Below are 27,113 nucleotides of genomic sequence, written 5' to 3' on the forward strand. Positions count from 1 at the left end.
AGGCAACATTCGCACTAAGCTAAAGGGTAGAGCTGCCGCTTTCAAGGTGTGGGACTAACCCGGAAGCTTATTCGAAATCCTGCTATGCCCTCCGACAAATCATCAAACAGGCAAAGCGCCAATACAGGACTAAGATTGAATCGTACTACACCGGCACCGACACTCGTTGAATGTGGCAGAGCCTGCAAACTATTACAGACTACAAAAGGGAAGCACAGCCGCAAGCTACCCAGTGATATAAGCCTACCAGACGAGTTAAATCACTTCTATGCTCGCGTCGACATTTAACATTTAAGTCATTTAGCAGACGCTCTTATCCAGAGCGACTTACAAATTGGTGGATTCACCTTATGATATCCAGTGGAACAACCACTTTACAATAGTGCATCTAAATCTTTTAAGGGGGGGGGGGGGGGGGTTAGAAGGATTACTTTATCCTATCCTAGGTATTCCTTAAAGAGGTGGGGTTTCAGGTGTCTACGGAAGGTGGTGATTGACTCCGCTGTCCTGGCGTCGTGAGGGAGCTTGTTCCACCATTGGGGTGCCAGAGCAGCGAACAGTTTTGACTGGGCTGAGCGGGAACTGTGCTTCCTCAGAGGTAGGGAGGCGAGCAGGCCAGAGGTGGATGAACGCAGTGCCCTTGTTTGGGTGTAGGGCCTGATCAGAGCCTGAAGGTACGGAGGTGCCGTTCCCCTCACAGCTCCGTAGGCAAGCACCATGGTCTTGTAGCGGATGCGAGCTTCAACAGGAAGCCAGTGGAGAGAGCGGAGGAGCGGGGTGACGTGAGAGAACTTGAGAAGACAAGCAACACTGAGGCATGCATTTCAGCATCAGTTGTTCCGGACGACTGTGTGATTACGCTCTCCGTAGCCGTCGTGAGTAAGACCTTAAACAGGTCAACATTCACAAGGCCGCTGGGCCAAAAGGTTTACCAGGACATGTGCTCCGGGCATGTGATGACCAACTGGCAGATGTCTTCACTGACATTTTCAATCTGTCCCTGATTGAGTCTGTAATACCAACATGCTTCAAACGGACCACTGTCGTTCCTGTGCCCAAGAACACTAAGGTAACCTGCCTAAATGACTACAGACCCGTAGCACTCATGTCCGTAGCCATCGAGTGCTTTGAAAGGCTGGTAATGGCTCACATTAACACCATTATCCCAGAAACCCTAGACCTACTCCAGGGTTTCTCAAACAGATCCACAGATGATGCAATCTCTATTGCACTCCACACTGCACTTTCCCACCTGGACAAAAGAAACACCTACGTGAGGAATGCTATTCATTGACTACAGCTCAGCGTTCAACACCATAGTGCCCTCAAAGCTCATCACTACGCTAAGGATCCTAGGACTAAACAGCTCCCTCTGCAATTGGATCCTGGACATCCTAACAGGCTGCCCCCAGGTGGTAAGGGTAGGTAGCAACACATCTGCCACACTGATCCTCAACACTGGAGCCCCTCAGGGGTGCGTGCTCAGTCCCCTCCTGTACCCCCTGTTCACCCACAACTGCATTGCCAGGCACAACTCCAACACCATCATTACGTTTGCAGACCACACAACAGTGGTAGGCCTGATCACCGACAACGACGAGACAGCCTATAGGGAGGAGGTCAGAGACCTGGCCGGGTGGTGCTAGAATAACAACCTATCCCTCAACGTAATCAAGACAAAAGGAGATGATTGTGGACTACAGGAAACTCAGCACACCCCCATTTTCATCAACAGGGCTGTAGTGGCGCAGGTTGAGAGCTTTAAGTTCCTTGGTGTCCACATCAACAAACTAGAATGGCCAAACACACCAAGACAGTCGTGAAGAGGGCACGACAAAACCTATTCCCCCTCTGGAGACTGAAAAGATTTGGCATGAGTCCTCAGATCCTCAAAAGGTTCTGCAGCTGCAACATCGAGACCATCCTGACTGGTTGAATAACTGCCTAGTATGGCAACTTCACGGCCTCAAGGCACAACAGAGGGTAGTGCGAACGGCCCAGTTCATTACTGGGGCTAAGCTGCCTGCCATCCAGGACCTCTTTACCAGGCGGTGTCAGAGGAAGGCCCTAAAAATTGTCAAAGACCCCAGCCACTCCAGTCATAGACTGTTCTCTCTGCTACCACATGGCAAGCGGTACCGGAGCACCAAGTCTAGGACCAAAAGGCTTCTCAACAGCTTTTACCCCCAAGCCATAAGACTCCTGAACAGGTAATGAAATGGCTAACCGGACTATTTGCATAGTGTCCCGCCAACCCCCTCTTTTACGCTGCTGTTACTCTCTGTTTATCATCTATTCATAGTCACTTTAACTATACCTACATGTACATATTACCTCAATCAGCCCGGTTAACCGGTGCCCCTGCATGTTGACTCTGTACCAGTACCACATGTATATAGCCTCGCTACTGTTATTTTCACTGTCATTTTACTGTCTTTATTTATTTACTTATGTCTTATTTATCTATTGTTTACCTAATACCTATGTTTTCCTTAGAAATTGCACTGTTGGTTGAGGCTTGTAAGTAAGCATTTCACTGTGAGGTCTACACCTGTTGTATTCAGAGCATGTGACAAATAAACTTTGATTTGATGATGTTGTTTGGCAAAAACAGGTTCATTAGAAACCTTGGAATCTGCTCTTTTTGATAGGGTATAGCAATCAAAACGTCTGGCCTGCATGGACCTCTGTCAGATGATATGGAAGAGCTTACTTGGTAAGCTCCATTCTTTTCTTTGTCAATGAACACAGCGCTGGTCATCAGTCTCTTCATTCTCAATTTTACAATTGATAATATTGACACACATCACACTATTGTTAATTTAATCTCGTCTTTAGGCCACATCTATTATAATACAGTTCCAGTCATAAGTTTGGACACACCTACTCATTCAAGGGTTTCTCTTTGTTTTTACTATTTTCTACATTGTAGAATAATAGTGAAGAAATCAAAACTATGAAATAACACATATGGAATCATGAAGTAACCAAAAAAAAGTGTTAAACAAAGATTCTTCAAAGTAGCCTCTTTGCCTTGACAGTTTTGCACAATCTTGGCATTCTCTCAACCATTTTCACCTGGAATACTTTCTAACAGTCTTGAAGGAGTTCCCACATATGCTGAGAACTTATTGGCTGTTTTTCCTTCACTCTGCGGTCCAACTCATCCCAAACCATCTCAATTGGGTTGAGGTCAGGTGATTGTGGAGGCCAGGTCATCTGATGCAGCACTCCATCACTCTCCTTCTTGGTCAAATAGCCCTTACACAGCCTGGAGGTGTGTTGGGTCATTGTCCTGTTGAAAAACAAATGATAGTCCCACTAATATAGGATGGTGTATCGCTGCAAAATGCTGTGATATCCAGCATGGCTAAGTGTGCCTTGAATTCTAAATAAATCACAGACAGTGTCACCAGCAAAGCACACCATCACACCTCCTCCATGCTTCACGGTGGGAACCACACATGCGGAGATCATCCGTTCACCTACTCTGCACATCACAAAGACATGGCAGTTGGAACCAAAAACCTAAAATTTGGACTCATAAGACCAAAAGGACAGATTTCCACCGGTCTAATGTCCATTGCTCGTGTTTCTTGGCCCAAGCATGTCTCTTCTTATTATTGGTGTCCTTTAGTAGTGGTTTCATTGCATCAATTCGAACATGAAGGCCTGACTCACTCTGTCTCCTGTGAACAGTTGATTTTGCCATATTCCTTGACCACAGGAGGCTGGTGGCACCTTAATTGGGGAGAACGGACTCGTGGTAATGACTGAAGCGGAATAAGTGGCATGGTATTAAATACATCAAACACATGGTTTCCAGGTGTTTCATGCCATTCCATTTGCACCGTTCCGGACATTATTATGAACCGTTCTCCCTTCAGCAGCCTCCTGTGGCCTTGACCTCTTTCTCCCCTCTCCCTCCAGATGAAATCCTGCGACTAGTGATGTCTGGCCGCCCGACAACCTGCCCACTTGACTACATCCCCTCCTCCCTTTCCAAATCATCTCTGGAGACCTCCCATTCCTCATTTCGCTCATCAACTCATCCCTTGATCACTGGCTGCGTCCCTTCTGACCTCAAGTTGGCCCCTCCTCAAGAAACCAACTCAACCCCTGATGTCAAAAACTACAGACCGGTATACCTTCTTTCTTTTCTTTCCAAAACAATTGAGTGTGCCGTCTCTGACCAACTCTCTAGTTATCTCTCTCAGAACGATCTTCTTGACCCTAACTAGTCCCACTTCAAGGCAGATCACTCAACTGAGACTCCTTTCCTATGTGTCACAGAGGCTCTCCGCACTGCCAAAGCTGACACTCTCTCCTCTGTTCTTATCCTCCTAGATCTATCAACTGCCTTCGACACCGTGAACCATCAGATCCTCCTCTCCACCCTCTCAGGGTTGGGTGTCTCAGGCTCTGCACACTCCTGGATTGCATCCTACCTGGCAGGTCGTTCTTACCAGGTGGCTTGTAGAGGATCTGTGTCTGCACCACTTGCTCGTTCTACTGGTGTCCCCCAGGGCTCGGTTCTAGGCGCACTCCTCTTTTCACAAAGTCACTTGGCCCTTCATATCCTCACATGGTCTCTCCTATCATTGCTATGCGGGTGACACTTAACTATTCCCCCCCCCCCCCCCCCCCTTCTGACACCCAGGTGGCGACACGCATCTCTGTGTGCCTGGTAGACATCTCAGCTTGCCCAGGACCTAACCATCACAGTTGACGACTCCATGGTGTCCCCCTCTGAGAGTGCAAAGAAACTTGGCGTGACCCTGAACAATACCCTGTTGTTCTCTGCAAACATCAAATCAGTGACTTGTTCCTTCAGGTTCATGCTCTACAACATCCGTAGAGTATGACCTTTCCTCACACAGGAATTCATCACCGTCCAACACCATCCCTACCGTGAAGCATAGTGGTGGCAGCAACATGCCATGGGAATGCTTTTCAGTGGCAGGGACTGGGAGACTGGTAAGGATAGAAGGTACAATGAATGGAGCCAAGTACAGGCAAATCCTTGATGAGAACCTGCTTCAGAGTGCAAACGACCTTAGACTGGGGGTGAAGATATGTGTTCCAACAGGACAATAACCCCAAGCATACAGCCAAAGAAATGCTGGAATGGCTTCAGAACAAGAATGTGAAAGTCCTTGAGTGGCCCAGACAAAGCCCAGACTTGAAACCAATTGAAAATCTGTGGAAAGTCTTGAAGATTGCTGTTCACTGCTGATCCTAACTTAACAGTGCTTGAGGAAATATGCAATGACGAATGGGAGAAAATCCCCAAATCCAGATGTGCAAAGCTGATACAGACATAACAGCTTTGAGTCGTCTTCGGTATCACCGTCAAAAGGTGCTTCTACAAAGTATTGACTCAGGGGTGTGAATACTTATGTAAATAAGATATGGCTGTATTTAATTTTAAATACATTTGCAAAAATGTCAAAAAACATGTTTTCACTTCGTCATTATGGGGTATGTGTGTGTAGATGGGTGAGAAAAAAATCTATTTAATCAATTTTGAATTCAGTCAAGGGTTATGAATACTTTCTGAAGGCGCTGTACTTCCTCCAAGTTAGCTAACCGCTGCAGCTAGTATTGACATAATTAAGTCACTATAGATTCATTTCTATGAAACAGCTGCCTGTGTTAGCCAATAATGTCTGTCTATCTGCAGACTGCGGTTACTACATGCCGCACCCACTGCCATTGAGGCTACTAGCGCCGTCTCTGGCCCACACTCAAAGCACAGTAGGTGGCGGTAATGCACCAACTGCTGAAAAACCCCACAGAAGGAGGCTGCTAGCTTGCTACACAGTGTCCTTTGTCCCCGCCAGCTGAGCACTGCTTTCCCATAGTTCTGTTAATGTTACTGCGAGGGAAGTAGCTAGCTATAGCACGATGCTTGGCATTGCGCATGGTGATCTTAGGCTTGTGTGCGTCTCCTCGGCCCATAGAAACCCATTTCATGAAGCTCCTGACGAACAGTTCTTGTGCTGACGTTGCTTCCAGAGGCAGTTTGGAACTCGGTAGTGAGTGTTGAAAACATGGACAGAATTTTTACGCTCTACAGGGTTCAGCAGTCCCATTCTATGAGCTTGTGTGGCCTACCACTTCGTGGCAGCACTTACACTTCACAATAACAGCACTTACAGTTGACCGGGGCAGTTCTACCAGGTCAGAAATTCTACAAACTGACTTGTTGGAAAGGTGGCATGCTATCAGGGTGCCACGTTGAAAGTCATGGAGCTCTTCAGTACGGACCATTCTACTGCCAATGTTGGTCTATGGCTGTGTGCTCTATTTTATACACCTGTCAGCAACGGGTGTGGCTGACATAGCCGACTCCACAAATTTGTAGGGGTGTCCACATACTTTTGGCCATGTTGTGTCGCTAGCAGCCTCAATGGCAGTGGGCGCAGCATGTAGTAAGTGACGCGCGTACTGGGCGCAGCACGTTGTGGGCACGGCATGTAGTAAACAAGGTCTGCAGATTGACCCTTCTCGTGTTCACTGCCGAGTTAGTCCAGCGTCCTTAAGCTAACTATGTTGTGCTAGCTAGCGAATATGCTAACATTAGCTAACTAAACATTTGGCTACGGACTGGCGCTGGCAGTATGGGACTATGGCGAGTGAACTAAATTGTTTCTTCGCCATCTTGCTAGGTAGTTATCTAGCTGTGGCCATCTGGCTAGTATGAACAAGGGTGTTATACAAAATAGCAACATTAGCATAGTTAGCTAGTTAACATTGGAATATAGACCATTAACTAAGCCAGTAATCTGTATATAATGATGAGATGCTCATGTCTCTGCCCTAACAATGGGAGTCGTTGTCCCAAAGGCAGGAAGGCAGGCAACAAGCTTAGGTCCAAAATAAGCCCACAGAAACGCATTGGGCTTATTTTGTACAGATTTTGGCGAGACTGAAACCTCTCACTTTGCCTCTTCCTCTCTGACTAAGAAACACACGCGGACATGCATTGCCAAACGACGCTACTGACTCCTGGTTTGGAGTATATTAACAATGACTTCAAGGTCTTTGCTGTATGAACACAAAAGAGATTGACTGCTGACACTCAGGGGGTGGTAAGTATTGTTGGCAGGCAAACTTTTGATAATCTTACTGGTGTGTCTGATCTTTTATGGTAACGCCTACAGTCTCTGTACTGCCCAATCATATTCATTTAAGACAATCATAAAAAAGTATTCCAATTACAGCTATTTAGCTGCAAATACACTACCCTATTCTCGGTCATTGCAATAATGCTCCAAAAGACTAGTAATAAAGATATGGTGATAAAAGGGCCTCCAGAGTGACGCAGCAGTCTAAGGCACTGCATCGCAGTGTTGCGGCTCCACTACAACCTGGGGTTCGATCACAACCGGGCGTGACCAGGAGTCCCATAGGGCGGTGCACAATTGGCCCAGCGTCATCCGGGTTAGGGGAGGGTTTGGCCGGGGGGGCTTTACTTGGCTCATCACGCTCTAGCAACTCCTTGTGGTGGGCCGTACGCCTGCAGGCTGACTTTGGTCGTCAGTTGAACGGTGTTTCCTCCGACACATTTGTGCGGCTGGCTTCCAGGTTAAGCGAGCAGTGTGTCAAGAAGCAGTGCGGCTTGGCAGGGTCCTGTTTCGGAGGTGCATGTCTCTCGTTCGCACGGGAGTTGCAGCAATTGGACAAGACTAACTACCAATTGGATATCACGAAAAAGGGGTAAATAACATTTTGTCATAGAGTGAGTCTCATCCAAAACTGAGTTTTGCGAGACTTGTGGTCATGACTGTGTCACAATGTAAATGAAGGTTGGGTTGGTTTCAATCCTGCCCACATGCTGACAGCTGGTAGCACACAAGTAACCATTATTTCAGAGTGCAGCTACACACGATCCGACCATAATACTTATGGTAAATACGGGTATACTTTGGATATCCCTATGGTGCTAGTTTGGGACTAATCGGTAAATTACACAATGTACATGGGACAATATGTTAAAATTCAATAGCTACAAATCTCAATGACTTAACCTTAAACCAACTATACATTTTATAAATTGATATAGAAACATTTAATGAGAAAACTAAAAGGTGTGCAACATGAAAATTGTCTCATTTACATTTTGTAACTTATTGATGGTCCCCAACTAGCCCAGGAGATCCAAAGTCAAACCAATTTTGCCACGGTTGCTCACTAGCAGGCTGAAGGTAATTGCAACAAAAGTACACCTTGACTTGAGGTTTACAAAATCCCTCTGGCGACCCATTTTAAGAAATGCCATTGACTTGTGGAGAAAAAGTTTAACGTCTTTGATAGGCTGATGAGGAAGTTGTTACAGGAAATCAATCACTGCCACCTGGTGATGTTAGCATAGGGCTAACGTGTGCCAGGTTCTCTGATGGGACCAGCTACAACGTAGTGTTCTATCCCGTGACACTATGCAGACTAATTGGCTAATGCTTAAAGTTAACCTTAATCTTTTTCTAATGTTGGCAAGTATGGCCCCAAAGAAATTAACAAAGGCAAACCAAAAGGATTCAGCACTGGTCGGCCAGATGTTTTTTTGGATGTCTTTTCACACCGAATGCTAACCAAGATTGTTGAATCAACAAAGTCAGCCAACCACTGGGAATGGTACGGAACACAAACCCTGGGACTGTGGGCGATGGTCTGTTTTTGACCAATCATTAGTCCTGTGTGTCCCCTACTTTACAGTGCTTACTTCCTTAGCTAAAGGTATACCAGCTCTTAATGAGAGAGAGTCCTTTTATGACAAATTATTCAAAGCTGTTGACTCGCAAGGGTATGTTATGAAATCAGTAAGCTGCAGATGGTATTAACGGGCGCGTTCAACATTGCAGCCGTCTTTGAAGGAGAGTCAAGACTGACTGATCTACAAAACATCTTGCATCGTAACTACTCATTATTATTTGTAGATCAGTCAGTCAGAATTTATCCATGATACGGCTTTGATTCATTCTAACATGGCCATAATCTGGTTCAGACATAAAAAAAATGTATTATCAGAATCAACTGAAATCAATCAACTCTGGCAGTGCCGGGTCATATGGTGGCAAGAGGTATCTCCTGGGAGGATTTCAGCAAACATTAAGCTGATAGCATTTTGGTCATTGTATGGAATACCATAGGAATCAATCTTTTATGGTGACACAGAAGAACCATGTTTGAAGTAACCAAATACTGTCTGGGAAGACCAGCGCACCATTTCCAGTGCAAAATACAAGAGCTAAACTCAGCAAAAAAGAAACGTCCTCTCACTGTCAACTGCATTTATTTTCAGCAAACGTAACATGAGTAAATATTTGTATGAACATAACAAGATTCAACAACTGAGACAAACTGAACAAGTTCCACAGACATGTGACTGACAGAAATTGAATAATGTGTCCCTGAACAAAGGGGGGGGGGGGTCAAAATCAAAAGTAACAGTCAGTATCTGGTGTGGCCACCAGCTGCATTAAATACTGCAGTGCATCTCCTCCTCATGGACTGCACCAGATTTGCCAGTTCTTGCTGTGAGATGTTACCCCACTCTTCCACCAAGGCACCTGCAAGTTCTCGGACATTTCTGGGGGGGGAATGGCCCTAGCCCTCACCCTCTGATCCAACAGGTCCCAAACGTGCTCAATGGATTGAGATCCGGGCTCTTCGCTAGCCATGGCAGAACACTGACATTCCTGTCTTGCAAGAAATCACACACAGAACAAGCAATATGGCATTGTCATGCTGGGGGGGGGGGGGGTCATGTCAGGATGAGCCTGCAGGAAGGGTACCACATGAGGGAGGAGGATGTCTTCCCTGTAACACACAGCATTGAGATTGCCTGCAATGACAACAAGCTCAGTCCAATGATGCTGTGACACACCGCCCCAGACTATGAAGGACCCTCCACCTCCAAATCGATCCCGCTCCAGAGTACAGGCCTCGGTGTAACACTCATTCCTTTGACGATAAATGTAAATCCGACCATCACTCCTGGTGAGACAAAACCGCGACACGTCAGTGAAGAGCACTTTTTGCCAGTCCTGTCTGGTCCAGCGACGGAGGGTTTGTGCCCATAGGCGACGTTGTTGCCAGTGATGTCTGGTGAGGACTTGCCTTACAACAGGCCTACAAGCCCTCAGTCCAGCCTCTCTCAGCCTATTGCGGACAGTCTGAGCACTGATGGAGGGATTGTGTGTTCCTGGTGTAACTTGGGTAGTTGTTGTTGCCATCCTGTACCTGTCCTGCAGGTGTGATGCAGTTGCAGTTGTTACACATGGTCTGCCACTGCGAGGACGATCAGCTGTCCATCCTGTCTCTCTGTAGCGCTGTCTTAGGCGTTTCACAGTACAGACATTGCAATTTATTGCCCTGGCCACATAAGCAGTCCTCATGCCTCTTTGTAGCATGCCTAAGGCACGTTCACGCAGATGAACGTGTGTCTTCTGGTTTTTTTTCAGAGTCAATAGAAAGGCCTCTTTAGTGTCCTAAGTTTTCATAACTGTGACCTTAATTGCCTACCGTCTGGAAGCTGTTAGTGTCTTAACGACCGTTCCACAGGTGCATGTTCATTAATTGTTTATGATTCATTGAACAAGCATGGGAAACAGTGTTTAAACCCTTTACAATGAAGATCTGTGAAGTTACTTGGATTTTTACGAATTATCTTTGAAAGACATGTTCCTGAAAAAGGGACGTTTTTTTTTGCTGAGTTTATTTTTATCCCTTTTGCAAGTCTGATTTTCAGCATATATTGCCTAGGAGTGTCTGGGAATGGTGTAGTGCATAACGTGTTTTAGTATACTGTATTGTTAGCTCTATTTTAGTAAATGGAGCCAACAGGGGCTATATTTTGGAAACTCCTCACCTTCACTTGAATGGATCTCTATGCTGTCGCCCTCCCCCTCTACTTAAATTTAATTTTTTTCTCTGGAGTTTACATGTAGAGAACACAGTGCTGACAATCGGCCAAAAAACGGATAACGGCCGACTTACACCCTTGTTGTACTAAGATGTTTCACTAAATTAAAATACATGCTAATCAGTTTCACTTTATTTCCTAAACTGAATGAATATTGAATTGGGCCCCAACCTTCTGCTCTGCCAGGAGTTTCCTGTAGCCGCTGGCTCCCAGGGTGAGCAGGGTGATGAGCACATCTAGGGAGGGTGAGGCTGATGCGCGACCTGGAAACGGAGGGAAGTCAGTGTCATACTAAAGGGGACAGACAAACAATTTCAAATCTGAACCCTTCCTAGGATTGTATCGATTTCGGTATCAATATCAATTCCTCAACGATTTGGTTCCTTAATGGTTCCAATTCATACAATAATTTAAATATAAGCTCATTATTATGGCTTTGAATGCTTAAAATCTAACTCCAATTCAGGGAGAACTTTATTATAGCTAAATGGAAGGAATGTGCTCAACTCTATATTCTTGCATAAACAGAAAAAGGGTGCTTGAAGTCAACAGTCGATCACAAAGAAAAAAAAGAGGATAAGCACTCACTTGATATAGTTGGAAATGGAAGTCTGTTTATTCTATTCTCATCTTTTAGGCAACATATCCTACTACAACACATACTAGCCACATGCAGGTCTTTATTATAGCCTCGCACAAGCATACCTGATTTCATGACATGTTGATTATTTTAAACTGGTGAGTTACTTCTGGGCTGGAATACAATACTGCACAACAAGTAGCTCCCCAGGATTGGAGTTGGATCGAGACCGTGAGCTCCCAAAATTAATTAACTTTCAATATTCCAGAGGGGAAACAGAATTTGTCACCAACATCAGAGACAGTATAAAATACTGCTGGCAGAACAATTGCTGGCAGAACAATTACCGTAATTTCCGGACTATTGAGCGCACCTGAATATAAGCCGCACCCACTGAATTTAAAAAATATATATTATTTTGAACATAAATAAGCCGCACACCTCGGCCGTCTGCTCTCTGTGTGTTGACCCAGTCTTCGAGCTCATTTTCTAGTTCGGGCCATCTGCTTTTCTTCCCTCTGAAAGCTTTAGTTGTCTTTTTACACTGAGTCAATTCCTCACGCTGCTGTTTTCAACGTCTTATCATCGACTCATTAAGACCAAGCTCCCGTGCAGCAGCTCTATTTCCTTTTCCAACAGCCAGATCAAATCGCCTTCAACTTGAAAGCTGCATCATATGCATTTCTCCGCGTCTTTGCCATGATGAGGGTGACAAAATGATCAGAATGATGGGAAGTTTGAGAGCGCTCGATTTAATCTAAACAGTAAACAAAAAAGTTGTTTGACCTTAACCCGTTCGGCAATTTCATTGGTCTAATGAAAGCTTCATGCCGCCAAAAAACTGAGCACGTCACAGAATGTGTTTTTTTTTGATAAAAAATAAATTGAAAGCGGGAAAAATCCATATATTAGCCGCATCATTGTTTAAGCCGCGAGGTTCAAAGCGTGGGAAAAAAGTTGCTGCTTATAGTCCGGATATTACGGTACACTACATGAGCCTCACATGATAACAATAAACTAGTAACAAATCCAGATAATGGCAACTTTACACAAAAAGGTTGCAGCCCTGGTTCAAACACATATGGCCCTTAGGAATTTTAAACAGCACTAACCTGGATACATTCTGCTGATCTCCTGAATGAAAGACTCATTGAAACCAGCAATTATGGCACCACCTACTGGAACCATGAAGTTTTTGTCCAGGCTTTGTACAAAGGCATCGATTCTTCCAACACGAGCCCCCTAATGAGATTATAGAAATAACCAAACTTTGCTATGTATAAAAATAATATACAGTGCATTTGGAAAGTATTCAGACCCCATCCTTTTTTCCATTACAGCCTTATTCTAAAATGTATTTCATAATTTGATTCCCTCAGTTATCTACACACAATACCCCATCATGACAAAGCAAAAACAGTTTTTTTTTAAATTTATGCAAATGTATTAAAAATAAAAAACTGAAAAACCTAATTTACATAAGTATTCAGAGTCATTTGTCATGAGACTCGAAATTGAGATCAGGTGCATCCCGTTTCCATTGATCATCCTTGAGATGTTCTACAACTTGGAGTCCACCTGTGGTAAATTCAATTGATTGGACATGATTTGGAAAGGCACACACCTGTCTATATAAGGTCCCACAGTTGACAGTTAATGTCAGAGCAAAAACCAAGCCATGAGGTCAAAGGAATTGTCTGTTGAGCTCCGAGACACGATTGTGTGGAGGCACAGATCTGGGGAAGGGTACCAAAGAATTTCTGTAGCATTGAAGGTCCCTAAGCACACAGTCAAGACAATGCAGCAGTGGCTTCGGGACAAGTCTCTGATGCTCTAGATATTCAACTAGTCTAAAGGAAAGTTTTATTGCTTCTTTAAATCAGAACAAGTTTCCAGCTGTGCTAACATAATTGCAAAAGAGTTCTAATAATCAATTAGCCTTTTAAAATGATAAACTTGGATTAGCTAACACAACGTGCCATTGGAACACAGGAGTGACGGTTGCTGATAATGGGCCTCTATATGCCTATGTAGATATTCCGTAAAAAAATCTGCCATTTCCAGCTACAATAGTCATTTACAACATTAATGTCTATGCTGTATTGCAGATCAATTTGGTATTATTTTAAATGGACAAAATGTTTTACTTTTCTTTCAAAAACAAGGACATTTCTAAGTGACCCCAAACTTTTGTGGCAGGGTGGCAGGTAGCCTAGTGGTTAGAACATTGGGCCAGTAACCGAAAGGTTGCTAGATTGAAACCCCGAGCTGACAAGGTAAAAATCTGTCGTTCTGCCCCGAACAAGGCAGTTAACCCACTGTTCCTAGGCCGTCATTGTAAATAAGAATTTGTTCCTAAGTGACTTGCCTAGTTAAATACAGGTTACATTTTTTAAAAACGGCAGTGTATGTAAATGTGATATCAGTTTTTTATTCTCCATAAATGTGACAAAAAAAAAAATCTTTAAAAAATGTTACATTTGCAAAAAATTTCCATTTGGGGTGGGACTGATGAGACTGATGAGGGAAAAAAACGATTTAATCAATTTTAGAATAAGGCTGTAATGTAACAAATTTTGAGTATGAGTTGGTACCTGCTGAATAAGGTGCATACACTTGGATGACTGCACTCCATAAGCATTGTTGACAACATGAGGGATATCATATTTGGCAGACATAGTGGCTAGCTCCTCCAATCTGCAAGTACAGAGAAAAGTCATCAAATAATGCCCTCATACTCTTGACTTAACATACCCTGCAGTAATGTAGATGTATGTTTGTCAATAATGTCATGAATTAGATATAATAAACAACATGCAGATTACACAAATAACATTTGTTTCCAGTCATACCATTTATTATAGCACATGATAATTGGACATGCACATCTACCTTTCACAGCTCTACTGAACCATGATTGGATGGCTTGAGGACAAGGCATACCTGTCGGGGACACGTGGGGCAAAGCAAGAAGTAGTGGAGTGGACGCAAAGGATGTTCTCTGCTCCCAGCTCTTGCACCTTACGTTCCACAGCTTCCATATCTGTTCTCAGCTCATCACCCTCCAAAATGTTCTCAACCACCACTGGTTCAAACCCTGTCCATGGTTACAAGGAGCAAGAGAGTTGTCAATGTTGGGGTTGGACAAGAGTTGCCTCATGGTGAACTACACTGGGGCAGCGCAAAAACAGTAGGTTTTTAGCTGCCACAGTGGATGCATAAATTGAGCAAGAGAGCAAGATACTTGATTAAGCAATCACAGGCGTGAGCTGTGAGTAGGGTTGCAAAGGGTCGGAAACTTTCCGGAAATTTTCCATGGGAAGTTAAGCCTGGGAATTTTGCTTAAATTCATCAAAAAAGTTTGCTTATAATAGTGAACCGTTTTTTGTGGGATATACATAAGGCAATTCTAAGTCATGCGGCATATTTTGGTTAAACTATCACCAAGTCAATGGAATTGCAACCCTCTGCATGCAGTGCATTCTTCCATCACATGTGCACTCTTCCATCACATGTACAGCTGATTCTCAAGATCTTGCACACTAATGAGCTCACACTACTACACTGTCTGAGCCAAGGACTACATACTTTCTCGTAAGTTTTGATTACAATACTGGGTGGGGTGAATATATTGTATATGACATATGTTTTTTTGTTAACTAGTAAATAGTAGCCTACAGTAAAGTGTGTTTAAATCATTTCTAACTTGTTAACAATTTCTGCTAGTTAGTTTTTGCTACCATGTGGGTTTTAGCTTGCTTGAGCCTACTAACTGAGTGTTCATTCACCTGTTTCCATACATGTTTAATTTTAAAACATTTATCAAACAAAGGAAATGTTTAATCTAACTGCTTAACTGTTAATCTGTACATGGAATTGTATTTGTTCTTTTTTTACTCATTTTTTCCTAATCTTTACACGAAAATGTCACAGGCACTATCTGATGTGTGGAGACATTTCACTGCAGCTAATGTAGAAGGAAAAGCTGTGTACATTTGCAAATACTGTGCCAAATCATATGTGAAGAATGCAACAAAGATGCAGAATCATCTGGCCAAGTACATAAAGTTCCCTCAGCGTTCACAACAAGCAACCTCGGACAAAAGTCCCTCTACTTCTATTCGAGGTGAAAATGATGAATCAGACACCTTATCAATAGCAACAGCTCATGGTCCTCCTGGAATCATGTGTTTTTTTGACTCAATGGAAGAACAGTCAGAGAAATGCTGATGAATGTCTTGCTCGGGCTGTGTATGCAACTGGTGCTCTGATGCTCACAGGCAATGTGTATTGGGTTTCCCCCTCTGAATATTCCCCAAAATGTGCAACCCTAGCCATGAGACTTATTCTTGAAAATAGAAACCAAGAGTAATTTTGTGCTGAGCAGGGCGAGCCTCTCATTGACCCATGCTGCTCATGCCCAGGTTTCATTGTAATTAATGGGAGCATGTCACACTCTGCAAAAGTTAGACCCTATGCGTCGAGTATAGCATGCATGTTAACCCTTTCACACGTACAATCACACAGGGTGTGATCGTTCTACAGTGGTCCCTGAAGCGTACGATCACACCCCGTGTGATTAGAACACTCATTTAGAACGGCCAGTTTCGAATGACGCAACAATCAACATTTGAGCTGGCCACACTTTTTTCAGAAACTATTTACACAAACACAGTCCTTACAAAGTTATCTCCAGAATGTGAGCAGTTTATTTTTGGATGCAATGTTCAGATATTCACAGAAGTATCTATAGCATAACACAATCATCCTAACCGGAAAAATGTAGGCTACATTTGTCCTGTCCTAGCGCTGAGGAAAGATTGACGCAACACAAGCGGTCAATTTTTCTAACTCTCGGCTGACATAAACTACACTATGAATTAGCTAATAGCAATTAATCACATCACGGGTGAGCTCACCGTTGATCAAAATAATTGAGTTAAACACTTTCTAGAAATCGAAAGTAATCCGACGATTAGTTTCAGCGCGCAGCCATGCTATTTTACCTCACAGAAACCAAAGATAATAAGAGAAGACAAGATGAGTTGTTGAAGGGGTGTGGTCTACCATCATTCACATCCCACATTCACTTCCTGAAGTTCTCAAAAAATGAGTGAACCCTTACTCACCTATTTTGTTATAGCATCTTTGGTCCGACAGACGATCAAGTGAAACCCAGAATGCATTGTATGTCAACAAACATGGCTCCATACACAAAGCTGGAATTAGCTTAGCTCATCATAATCAGTACAACCTTCAAAACATTATTTTACACACATACTATGCGCCCTTTACAATTTATGCAAAAATCGGAACACATGATTTATCACGGGTAATTGAAAAACGTAAATAAAATAGTAAATATATCAATAATACCACACAAAACATTTTCTGATAGTGATTTATTGATACAAATTGCGCGTTTAGGCAGTCAATCACGGTAACCTCTCACTCCCACTCTGAGCCATTCAGTGTTGTTGTTTATGTAACAATCATATCCTGGAATGGAGAGAACGTTCGAACATCACGTGCATAAAAAAACTCACGCTGGGGCGACCGTTAGAGATATTTGGAACTCACGCGTGAAAGGGTTAAGCAGCTCTTAATTTTTTCAAACCCAACTGAACTGATAGGTAAATCTATTGCAAGAATAACAAATCAGAGCATGAATGTAGAGTACAATAAACTGTTGATGGATCATTTTAGGAACAGAACATACTTTTATGTTAATGTTAGTGCCTAACCTGCAGTGATCATGGCTTTGAAACAGGACTTCTGGTCAATGCGGGGCCAGATGATGTAGCGCCCCTTTGGTCTCTTGTGGCGAAGTGTTAGGAAGCACAGTGTCAGGCTCATCCCTGTTGCCATTGGAACTACGAAACAACTGGCCACACTTCGCACACCTGCAAACACACACAATTAAGTGATAATGCCCGAGAAGCCGGTGTTGAGGATATATTGGCATGGGTTTTGTTGGTCGGCAAACCGAGCCAATATATCCTCCAAACACTGGCTTTGAGGGCATTATTACTTTAATACAACAGGTCTCCAACATATTCAAACAATGATTGACATAACATTATTTTGATGAATTTATTGATACTATTTCATACTTCCACAAGATATAGTCCTGACACAAATCTAGGGTTGCTACCCATGCCGGCTGGTCGTTCGTTCTAATAGGTTACCAGAGACAAGACAGTTATTAAGCAACCCAGTCATCCGTTCTAAATTTTCCATTGCCATGATGGCTGACAATGTTCTTATGCCTTGCTTGCTAGCTAGCCAACTTTGGCTATGACAGTCACATCAAACAAAACAGCCAGAACAACAGCAAAGGTGCTGCATTCACGTTTAACCTGTTGGGGCTAGGGGGCAGTATTTGCACGGCCGGATAAAAAAAACGTACCCGATTTAATCTGGTTACTACTCCTGCCCAGTAACTAGAATATGCATATAATTAGTAGATTTGGATAGAAAACACTCTAAAGTTTCTAAAACTGTTTGAATGGTGTCTGTGAGTATAACAGAACTCATATGGCAGGCCAAAACCTGAGAAGATTCCATGCAGGAAGTGGAAATCTGATTTGTGGAATCACCTTCAACACTTTGCCTATGAAACACACCGTGAGTTAGGATTCATTTAGCACTTCCTAAGGCTTCCACTAGATGTCAACAGTCTTTACAAAGTGGTTTCAGTCTTCTCTGGTAAACACTGACCGAACGAGAGGCCTGGAAAGTTGGTCATAGGGGGAGGGCCATTACTACTATGACGCGGGCGACCGTGGGTACCCTTTTGTTCCGAAACGTTTAGTAAGACAATGCAATCGTCCGCCTTGAATATTATTGAAGCTCTGATTGAAAAAGGCCCTAAAGATGTTATACAACGTTTGACATGTTTGAACGAACGTAAATATATATTTTTTGCACATTCGTGACGACAAGTCCCGCGCGCCTCATACATTATGAGTAGCCTTTGGAACGCGCTAACAAGAAGGAGCTATTGGGACATAAATTATTAACTTTTTCGAACAAAACTACATTTGTTGTGGACCTGGGATTCCTGGAAGTGCCTTCTGATGAAGATAATCAAAGGTAAGGGAATATTTACAATAGTATATTTGATTTTAGATGGTTCCAAGATGGCGCTAACCTGTATCGCCTAGCCTATTTTTCTGAGCATAGCACCTCGTTTATTGCAAAGTGTGATTTCCCAGTAAAGTTATTTTTAAATCTGGCAATGCGGTTGCATTTACGAGATGTTAATCTATAATTCTTTGAATGACAATATTAAATTTTAACAATGTTTTTGAATAGTAATTTTGTAAATTGTAGCGCTGTTTCACCGGAAGCATTTGAGGGAAAATATTTTCTGAACGTCACGCACCGATGTAAAATGCTGTTTTTATATATGAATATGAACTTTATCGAACAAAAAATGCATGTATTGTGTAACATGATGTCCTAGGAGTGTCATCTGATGAAGATTGTCAAAGGTTAGTGCTGCATTTAGCTGTGTTTTGGGTATTTGTGATGCATGCTAGTTGCTTTGAAAATGGCAGTGTGATTATATCTGGCAGGGTACTCTCCTAACATAATCTAATGTTTTGCTTTTGCTGTAAAGCCTTTTTGAAATCGGACAACGTGGTTCGATTCAGGAGAGGTGCATCTATAAAATGGTGTAAAATAGTCATATGTTTGAGAAATTGAAGTTATAGCATTTATGAGGTATTTGTATTTCGCGTGACGCGATTCCACTGGCTGTTGACTAGGGTGGGACGCAAACGTCCCAGGTTCCCAGACAGGTTAAGCGGTTTTCTATAGATTTTTTGGGGATACCTCCATAACAATGAGCTAATGCGAGATGTTGCCTGGCATAGAATATTTGCTCTCTTAGATCGAGGGAAAGATGAACGGAGAAAATTAAAGGGAGATCCTTGATTAAGTCCTGAGCACTCTGGAGCAGGTTATCAGAATGGGGTGAAGTTCACCTTCCAATAGGACAACGACCCTAAGCACACAGCCACAATAACGCATGAGTGGCTTCGGGACAAGTCCCTGAATGTCCTTCAGTGGCCCAGCCAGAGCCCGGACTTGAACACGATCTAACATCTCTGGAGACCTGAAAATAGCTGTGCAGTGACGCTCCCCATCCAACCTGACAGAGCTTGAGAGGATCTTTATGATTCTTTTTATTTAACTGAGAAGATATGCAGAGAATGGGGAAAAACTCCCCAAATACAGCTGTGCCAAGCTTGTAGCGTCATACCCATACCCAAGGGTCTGAATACTTATGTAAATATGATACAATTTATTATTTTTTGTCATTTTTTTGCAATCATTTCTAAAAACCTGTTTTGCGTTGTCATTATGGGTGGTATGGTGTCTAAATTGATGAGGGGAAAAAAAACAATATAATCTATTTTAGAATAAGCCTGTAATGTAACAAAATGTGGAAAAAGTCAAGGGGTCTGAACACTTTCCAAATGCAATGTAGGTGCAGATAAAATAAATTATTCTAAGGATATTTCAAATCGATACTGCCATTTTATTGCGATTTGATGTTCCAAACATATTGATCTGTATACGTCTGCTGCAGCAAGTCATGGAAATAAGTGCTGAAAACATGTTTGCTCACTACTTAAAAAGAAGATGGAGAACAAGCTATAGGACACTAAAGAGGCCTTTCTAGACCGACACCAAAAGAAAGATGCCCCGGGTCCATGCTCATCTGCGTGAACGTGCCTTAGGCATGTTGCAAGGAGGCATGAGGACTGCAGATGTGGCCAGGGCAATAAATTGCAATGTCAGTACTGTGAGACGCCTAAGACAGCGCTACATGGAGACAGGACGGCCAGCTGATCGTCCTCGCAGGATCGGTACAGGATCGGTACATCCGAACATCACACCTGCAGGACAGGTACAGGATGGCAACAACAACTGTCCAAGTTACACCAGGAACGCACAATCCCTCCATCAGTGCTAAGACTGTCCGCAATAGGCTGAGAGAGGCTGGACTGAGGGCTTGTAGGCCTGTTGTAAGGCAGGTCCTCACCAGACATCACTGGAAACGTCGCCGCCTATGGGCACAAACCCACCATCGCTGGACCAGATAGGACTGGCAAAAAGTGCTCTTCACTGACGAGTCACGGTTTTGTCTCACCAGGGGTTATGGTCGGATTTGCGTTTATCGTCGAAGGAATGAGCGTTACACCGAGGCCTGTACTCTGGAGCGGGATTGATTTGGAGGTGGAGGGTCCGTCATAGTCTGGGGCAGTGTGTCACAGCATCATCGGACTGAGCTTGTTGTCATTGCAGGCAATCTCAACGCTGTGCGTTACAGGGAAGACATCCTCCTCCCTCAAGTGGTACCTTTACCGCAGGCTCATCCTGACATGACCCTCCAGCATGACAATGCCACCAGCCATACTGCTCGTTCTGTGCGTGATTTCTTGCAAGACAGAAATGTCAGTGTTCTGCCATGGCCAACAAAGAGCCCGGATCTCAATCCCATTGAGCACGTCTGGAACCTGTTGGATCGGAGGGTGAGGGCTAGGGCCATTCCCGACAGAAATGTCCGGGAGCTTGCAGGTGCCTTGGTGGAAGAGTGGGGTAACATCTCACAGCAAGAACTGGCAAATCTGGCGCAGTCAATGAGGAGGAAATGCACTGCAGTACTTAATGCAGCTGGTGGCCACACCAGATACTGACTGTTACTTTTTATTTTGACCCCACCTTTGTTCAGGGACACATTATTCCATTTCTGTTAGTCACGTCTGTGGAACTTGTTCAGTTTATGTCTCAGTTGCTGAATCTTGTTATGTTCATACAAATGTTTACACGTTAAGTTTGCTGAAAATAAAGTTGACAGTGAGAGGACGTTTATTTTTTTGCTGAGTTTATAATAATCATACTATTAAAAAATAAATAACAAACAAATAGATACTTGGGAGTGAAAGTATCGATATAATATTGTCCAAAATAATATTGTGATATGTTGGCTTACTATCGATTTTTCCCCACATCAATTTATCAGTAGGCTGAATGGAAACTTAGTTACATACCTGAAAGTTTTAAAATGTCCAGCACAACTGAATTAGTCAGCTTGTTCAGCAGACTGGAACCTGTAGCCTTGGGTTGAATTGCAGCAATGTCACCAGATCGTCCTATCCCATGGATTAACCTGTGTAAAGCAATAAACACAGATCTCATGATCATGACATGTATGACAAAACTGAAGGCTACTTGGAATTTAGCAAAGCTAAAGTAAATATGTCTATTTTGAAAATGCTACAAGTAACAGCTGATAACCTGTAATGTCGTCGGGCCACCAGACTAGAGGCCACTCTGCCCTCCCTCTCGCCAACACCACAATTTCCCAAGAAGTTGTTGCTGTCCATCACAGCCAGTTCATTCAGGAAGAGTTCTATTGTGCTCTCGCTCCATCCCTCCTCAGGACATTTGCCCTATAAGTTACAGGATACGCAAACAACGTACATGCTTCAGCCACAACACCTGAATTATGTAGGCTAAATAGAACTGTAAACAAATGTATGTGTTGTATCCATCTAAATTATGGTTGTTGTGCACTCCATCTCCATTCACATCATGGATGTAATCATTAGTCCAAACTGTTGCGTTTTGCAATAAAAATGAGTTTCTATTGGATAAATTTAGATAGAAACAAATGAGGGACCTGTTTGGTTCCATTACGTCTTGCAACGGAAATCGTTTAAGAACCAAACGGAAGTAAACAGAACGAAACGGGGAGGGACCTACCTGAATTTGTCCAATACTAGTAGTGCAATCGAACATTCAAGCTGCTGTACAGACTATGGATCTGTAGTCTAGAGGACCCAGTTAAAAAGTTTTTGAGAGCATTTCTAAACACTCTACATTTTTTGACAAATAGGTGTAATTGTTGCAATAGCTTGTGAGTGGACAACATATACCATCATCCTAAATTGACGTTAGATTTTTTTGTCAAGATTATTTTACATTGCGCTAATTTCCCTAATGTGGACAGTTTGTGTTACTACCTTACACAAGCTTGCATTTGTACCACATGAATTGAGTGGAATTACACATCCTTTTAACCTCAGATTGGTGATGTTAATATAAAAAGTTTATAGTCATCAAGATGATACTAAATCGATTGCTTTAAACAGATTCATATATTTGGTTTGGTACTGTTCATTTTATTATACGCGCCTGTCCATCTAACTCAAATGGCAAGTTCAAATCAGGTCCACAAACAAATACACATATGACAGTGAAGCTATTACTCAAATGAAAGCCAACCCCATGTCACTATGTAGAACTACCTGTAAGGTGATGATTCGTTGACATTATCCAGTCAAAAAAAAGTGTTTGGTTTCCTTTTTCGCATTGGCCTTCTACCATATACATTGGCACAAAGAGATTAGTTGAGATTACTACAGATTCTCATCAAGGGAATTGGATGCCCAGGTAAAAGAAACACACCTCAAGATTATAATGGAGCTGAATGGACAGCACGTTCTCCGCTGAGTTTATAAATCTGTAAAAAGAGCGGCACGGTAGCACTGTTTTATATAAATTGTTGTCAACAAAATTAGGTTGCTGTTACTCCCATCTCGATCGCAGAATGAAGACTTGACAGCATATACAAGAAAATGTTTTACCACACTTGCAATAATCCCCTCGTTTGGAGATTGGCATTTAGGCTGTGCCAATGAAAAAGGCAGCAGACAGACCTACAGTCTGTTTTAGCAGGGACTTTTTCTAGCATGACCTGATTTGAAAATCTTTTTGTAAACAAAAATTGCTTTGTAGTGATTCAGATGTTGATGATGTAAAGAATATTTGCTGGTCTGTGGTGTGTAATGAGGAGAACCCAGATGCTGCACTTTACGCATTAATGAAACTACTTATTCCAGTTACTAATAAGCACGCACCCATTAAGAAAATGACAAAACTGTTAAATCCCCTTGGATTGATAAGAAATTTAAAAATTGTATGGTTGAGGGATGAGGCAAAAGGTATGGCAATTAAGTCTCGGCAGCCCAACTGATTGGCAAACGTACTGCAAATTAAGAAATCATGTGACTAAACTAAATAAAATGAAACTACACTATGAAACAAAGATAAATTATATAAAGAATGATAGTAAAAAGCTTTGGGGCACCTTAAATAAAAATTAAAAAGCCAACTGGGCTCCTTCATTCATTGAATCAGATGGCTCATTCATCACAAAGCCCACTGATAACTCAAACTACTTTAATGACTTTTTCATTGGCAAGATAAGCAAACTTAGGGATGACATGCCAGCAACAAACGCTGACACTACACATCCAAGTATATCGGACCAAATTATGAAAGACAAGAATTGTACTTTTGAATTCCGTAAAGTCAGTGAAGAAGAGGAGAAAAAATGATTGTTGCCTATCAACAATGACAAGCCACCGGGGTCTGACAATCTAGATGGAAAATTACTGAGGATAATAGCAGACGATAACGCCACTCCTATTTGCCACATATTCAATTTAAGCCCATTAGAGAAAGTGTGCCCTCAGGCCTGGAGGGAAGCTAAAGTCATTCCGCTACCAAGAATAGTAAAGCCCCCTTTACTGGCTCAAATAGCCGACCAATCAGCCTGTTATCAACCGTTGGTAAACTTCTGGAAAAAATGGTGTTTGACCAGATACAACGCTATACAGAATTTCAGCATACTTATAGGGAAGGAAACTCAACAAGCACATCACGTACACAAATGACTGATGATTGGCTGACAGAAATTGATAAAATGATTGTGGGGGATGTCTTGTTAGACTTCAGTGCAGCTTTTGACATTATCGATCATAGTCTGCTGCTGGAAAAACTTGTGTGTTATGGCTTTACACCCCCTGCTATAATGTGGATAAAGAGTTATTGTCTAACAGAACACAGAGGGTGTTCTTTAATGGAAACCTCAAATATAATCCAGTTAGAATCAGGAACTCCCTACGGTAGCTGTTTAGGCCCCTTGCTTTTTTTCGATTTTTACTAACGACATGCCACTAACTTTGAGTAAAGCCAGAGTGTCTATGTATACGGATGACTCAACACTATACACGTCAACTACTACAGCAACTGAAATGACTGCAACACTCAACAAAGAGCTGCAGTTAGTTTCAGAGTGGGTGGCAAGGAATAAGTTAAAACTAAAAGTATTGTATTTGGAACAAAACATGAACTAAACCCTAAACCTCAAGTGATACTTGTAATAAATCTTGTGTAAATTGAGCAAGTTGAGATGACTAAACTGCTTGGAGTAACACTAGATTGTAAACTGTCATGGCCAAAACATATTGATGCAGTAGTAGCTAAGATGTGGAGAAGTCTGTCTATAATAAAGCGATGCTCTGCCTTAACAGCACTATCAACAAGGTAGGTCCTACAGGCCCTAGTTTTGTCACACCTTGACTACTGTTCAGTCAGCTTGAGGTAGTCACATCATACACGTACTTGGGAGTATTGCCGGACGGTACACTGTCCTTCTCTCAGCACATATCAAAGCTGCAGGCTAAAGTTAAATCTAGACTTGGTTTCCTCCATCGTAATTGCTCCTCTTTCACCCCAGCTGCCAAACTAACCATGATTCGGATTACCATCACCTGCTCTTCACAGTCCCCAAATCCAGAACAGACTATGGGAGGCACACAGTACTACATAGAGCCATGACTACATGGAACTCTATTCCACATCAAGTAACTGACGCAAGCAGTAAAATTAGTAAAACAAGATTAAAAAAAAGAAAACACCTTATGGAACTGCGGGGACTGTGGAGCAACACAAACATTGGCACAGACCCATGCACACACACAATGATAACATACGCTCTATACATACACATGGATTTAGTACTGTAGATATGTGGTAGTGGTGGAGTAGGGACCTGAGGGCACACAGTGTGTTGTGAAATCTGTGAAGGTATTGTTATGTTTTTTAAATTGTATAAACTGCCTTAATTTTGCTGGACCACAGGAAGAGTATGGGGATCCATAAAAAATACAAATAGAAACACCAATCTGAGGTAAAAAGGATGTGTAATTCCCCCCAATTCGATGTGGTCATAACGTCAGTTTGTGTAATTTAGTGTCCACATCATGGAAAGTAGAGTAATATACATTAATTAGATATGGTAAAATAATTCAATATCTTAATTTAGGATGATAGTAAATTAAGCAAATTCACACATTTGTTCAATAATCACATAGGTCTTAGTATTAACCATTTAAATAGTTTTTAAATGCTCTTAAACAGAATTTAACCAGGCGCTCTAGACTAGATTGTCAATAGGGTCTGTGTAGCAGGCTGAACGTTTGACGTCCCTATTCAGAGAATTCTAAGGTCTGTAAATCGGATAATACCTGTTCCAAAAGCAGTCGAATCAGTTGCTCATGACTGCGACGTGCCTGGGACCCCTGGCGAATGTATGATGGCGACACAATCTTCTCACTTATGGAAAAGTTTTCACTATTCATCTCAACAATTGCTGTCAAATAGATGTGTAGATTAACATATGCAATTCGTCAGTATAAACTTGTGCTTTAGCGAACGTGTTCCTCACGAAACTCAAATACAACCTGCTTCTAACGCTATGCAACGACTAGCTTCGTCGCGCAACTAGTCATTTAAATGACCATTTACATTAACAATTTAGACTTTACTTTTATGTTACAGATGGCTATCTGTAAATCAAACGTGTTAATATAAATGGTACCTTAAATGGCTAGTTGCGGGACGAAGTTATTCGACGACTAATCCAGAATCTGGGTGTGGTGTGTAGGCTAGAACGAGTGGTTTGTTCAGTTCAAACGCCGAATCCAAGTGACGCTCAGCACCGTTTCTGAAAATCTTGATTTGGCTACTGGTTATTGTAGCGTTTATCTTTTTAATCTGCTTTACCTTTCTTTCTATTTTCACTGTCACTAACTAGTCGCTAGGGATCTCCTTCTCTGTCAGCGACACTAAAAAAAAAAGTACTTCCGGTTCACAGAATTTCGGAAACGTCCTAAATAAAGTCCCACGTAATAGTAGAAAACATTTATTGTCGAAACATTAACAATGATTCATATTTGTTCATATTTAAGTGACATTTACCTTACATGTGATATTTAAAACATGTTCCAATGTCAAATAAATGGCCACAATGCGAATCACTGTATATGGAATACATTGGCTTATAGAGCAAAAAATATTATTGGAGCTGCAGTAAAAGTATTGTTATGAATACTTAGTTGGGTCTGTGGAATGTATAAATGGTGTTATGTCATGGCGGACTGAGGTCTAAATACCCAGAAACACTTTCTTCTCCATCCACTTCATTCATGCAATACACTTGGACCTCCTGGATGGCGCAGTGGTCTAAGGCACTGCATCGCAGTGCTAGCTGTGCCACTAGAAATACTGGATTCGAGTTCAGGCTCTGTCGCAGCTGGTGGCGACCCATGGGATGGTACACAATTGGCCCAGCATTGTCCAGGTTAGGGGAGGGTTTGGCCAGCAGGGATGTTCTTGTCCCATTGCGCACTAGCTGACACGGTCTCTGACACATTGGTGCTTCTGTGTTTAGTGGGCATTGTA

General features: G+C 42.5%; 1 protein-coding gene across 3 annotated transcripts in view; it reads right to left on the reverse strand.

The window, feature by feature from the left end:
- The window catches only part of sepsecs (Sep (O-phosphoserine) tRNA:Sec (selenocysteine) tRNA synthase), a 46,564-nt gene extending 20,044 nt beyond the window's left edge, over positions 1-26,520 (reverse strand). For 2 of the 3 annotated variants that reach the window (XM_014207463.3, XM_014207465.3), the window contains exons 1-9: positions 26,251-26,520; positions 25,898-26,022; positions 21,819-21,973; positions 21,572-21,690; positions 17,252-17,410; positions 14,451-14,604; positions 14,102-14,204; positions 12,620-12,749; positions 11,099-11,190 (exon numbers count right to left, since the gene is read on the reverse strand). In XM_014207463.3, the coding sequence (XP_014062938.1) occupies positions 11,099-11,190; positions 12,620-12,749; positions 14,102-14,204; positions 14,451-14,604; positions 17,252-17,410; positions 21,572-21,690; positions 21,819-21,973; positions 25,898-26,011 (1,026 nt within the window). In that variant the 5' untranslated portion in view covers positions 26,012-26,022; positions 26,251-26,520. The remainder of the gene's footprint in view (positions 1-11,098; positions 11,191-12,619; positions 12,750-14,101; positions 14,205-14,450; positions 14,605-17,251; positions 17,411-21,571; positions 21,691-21,818; positions 21,974-25,897; positions 26,023-26,250) is intronic. The other variant, XM_014207464.2, reaches the window with a different exon arrangement.
- Between the last annotated feature and the right edge of the window lie 593 nt (positions 26,521-27,113).

Source organism: Salmo salar, chromosome 07, assembly GCF_965601325.2.
Source record: "Salmo salar chromosome 07, fSalSal1, whole genome shotgun sequence".
Lineage (NCBI taxonomy): Eukaryota > Metazoa > Chordata > Actinopteri > Salmoniformes > Salmonidae > Salmo > Salmo salar.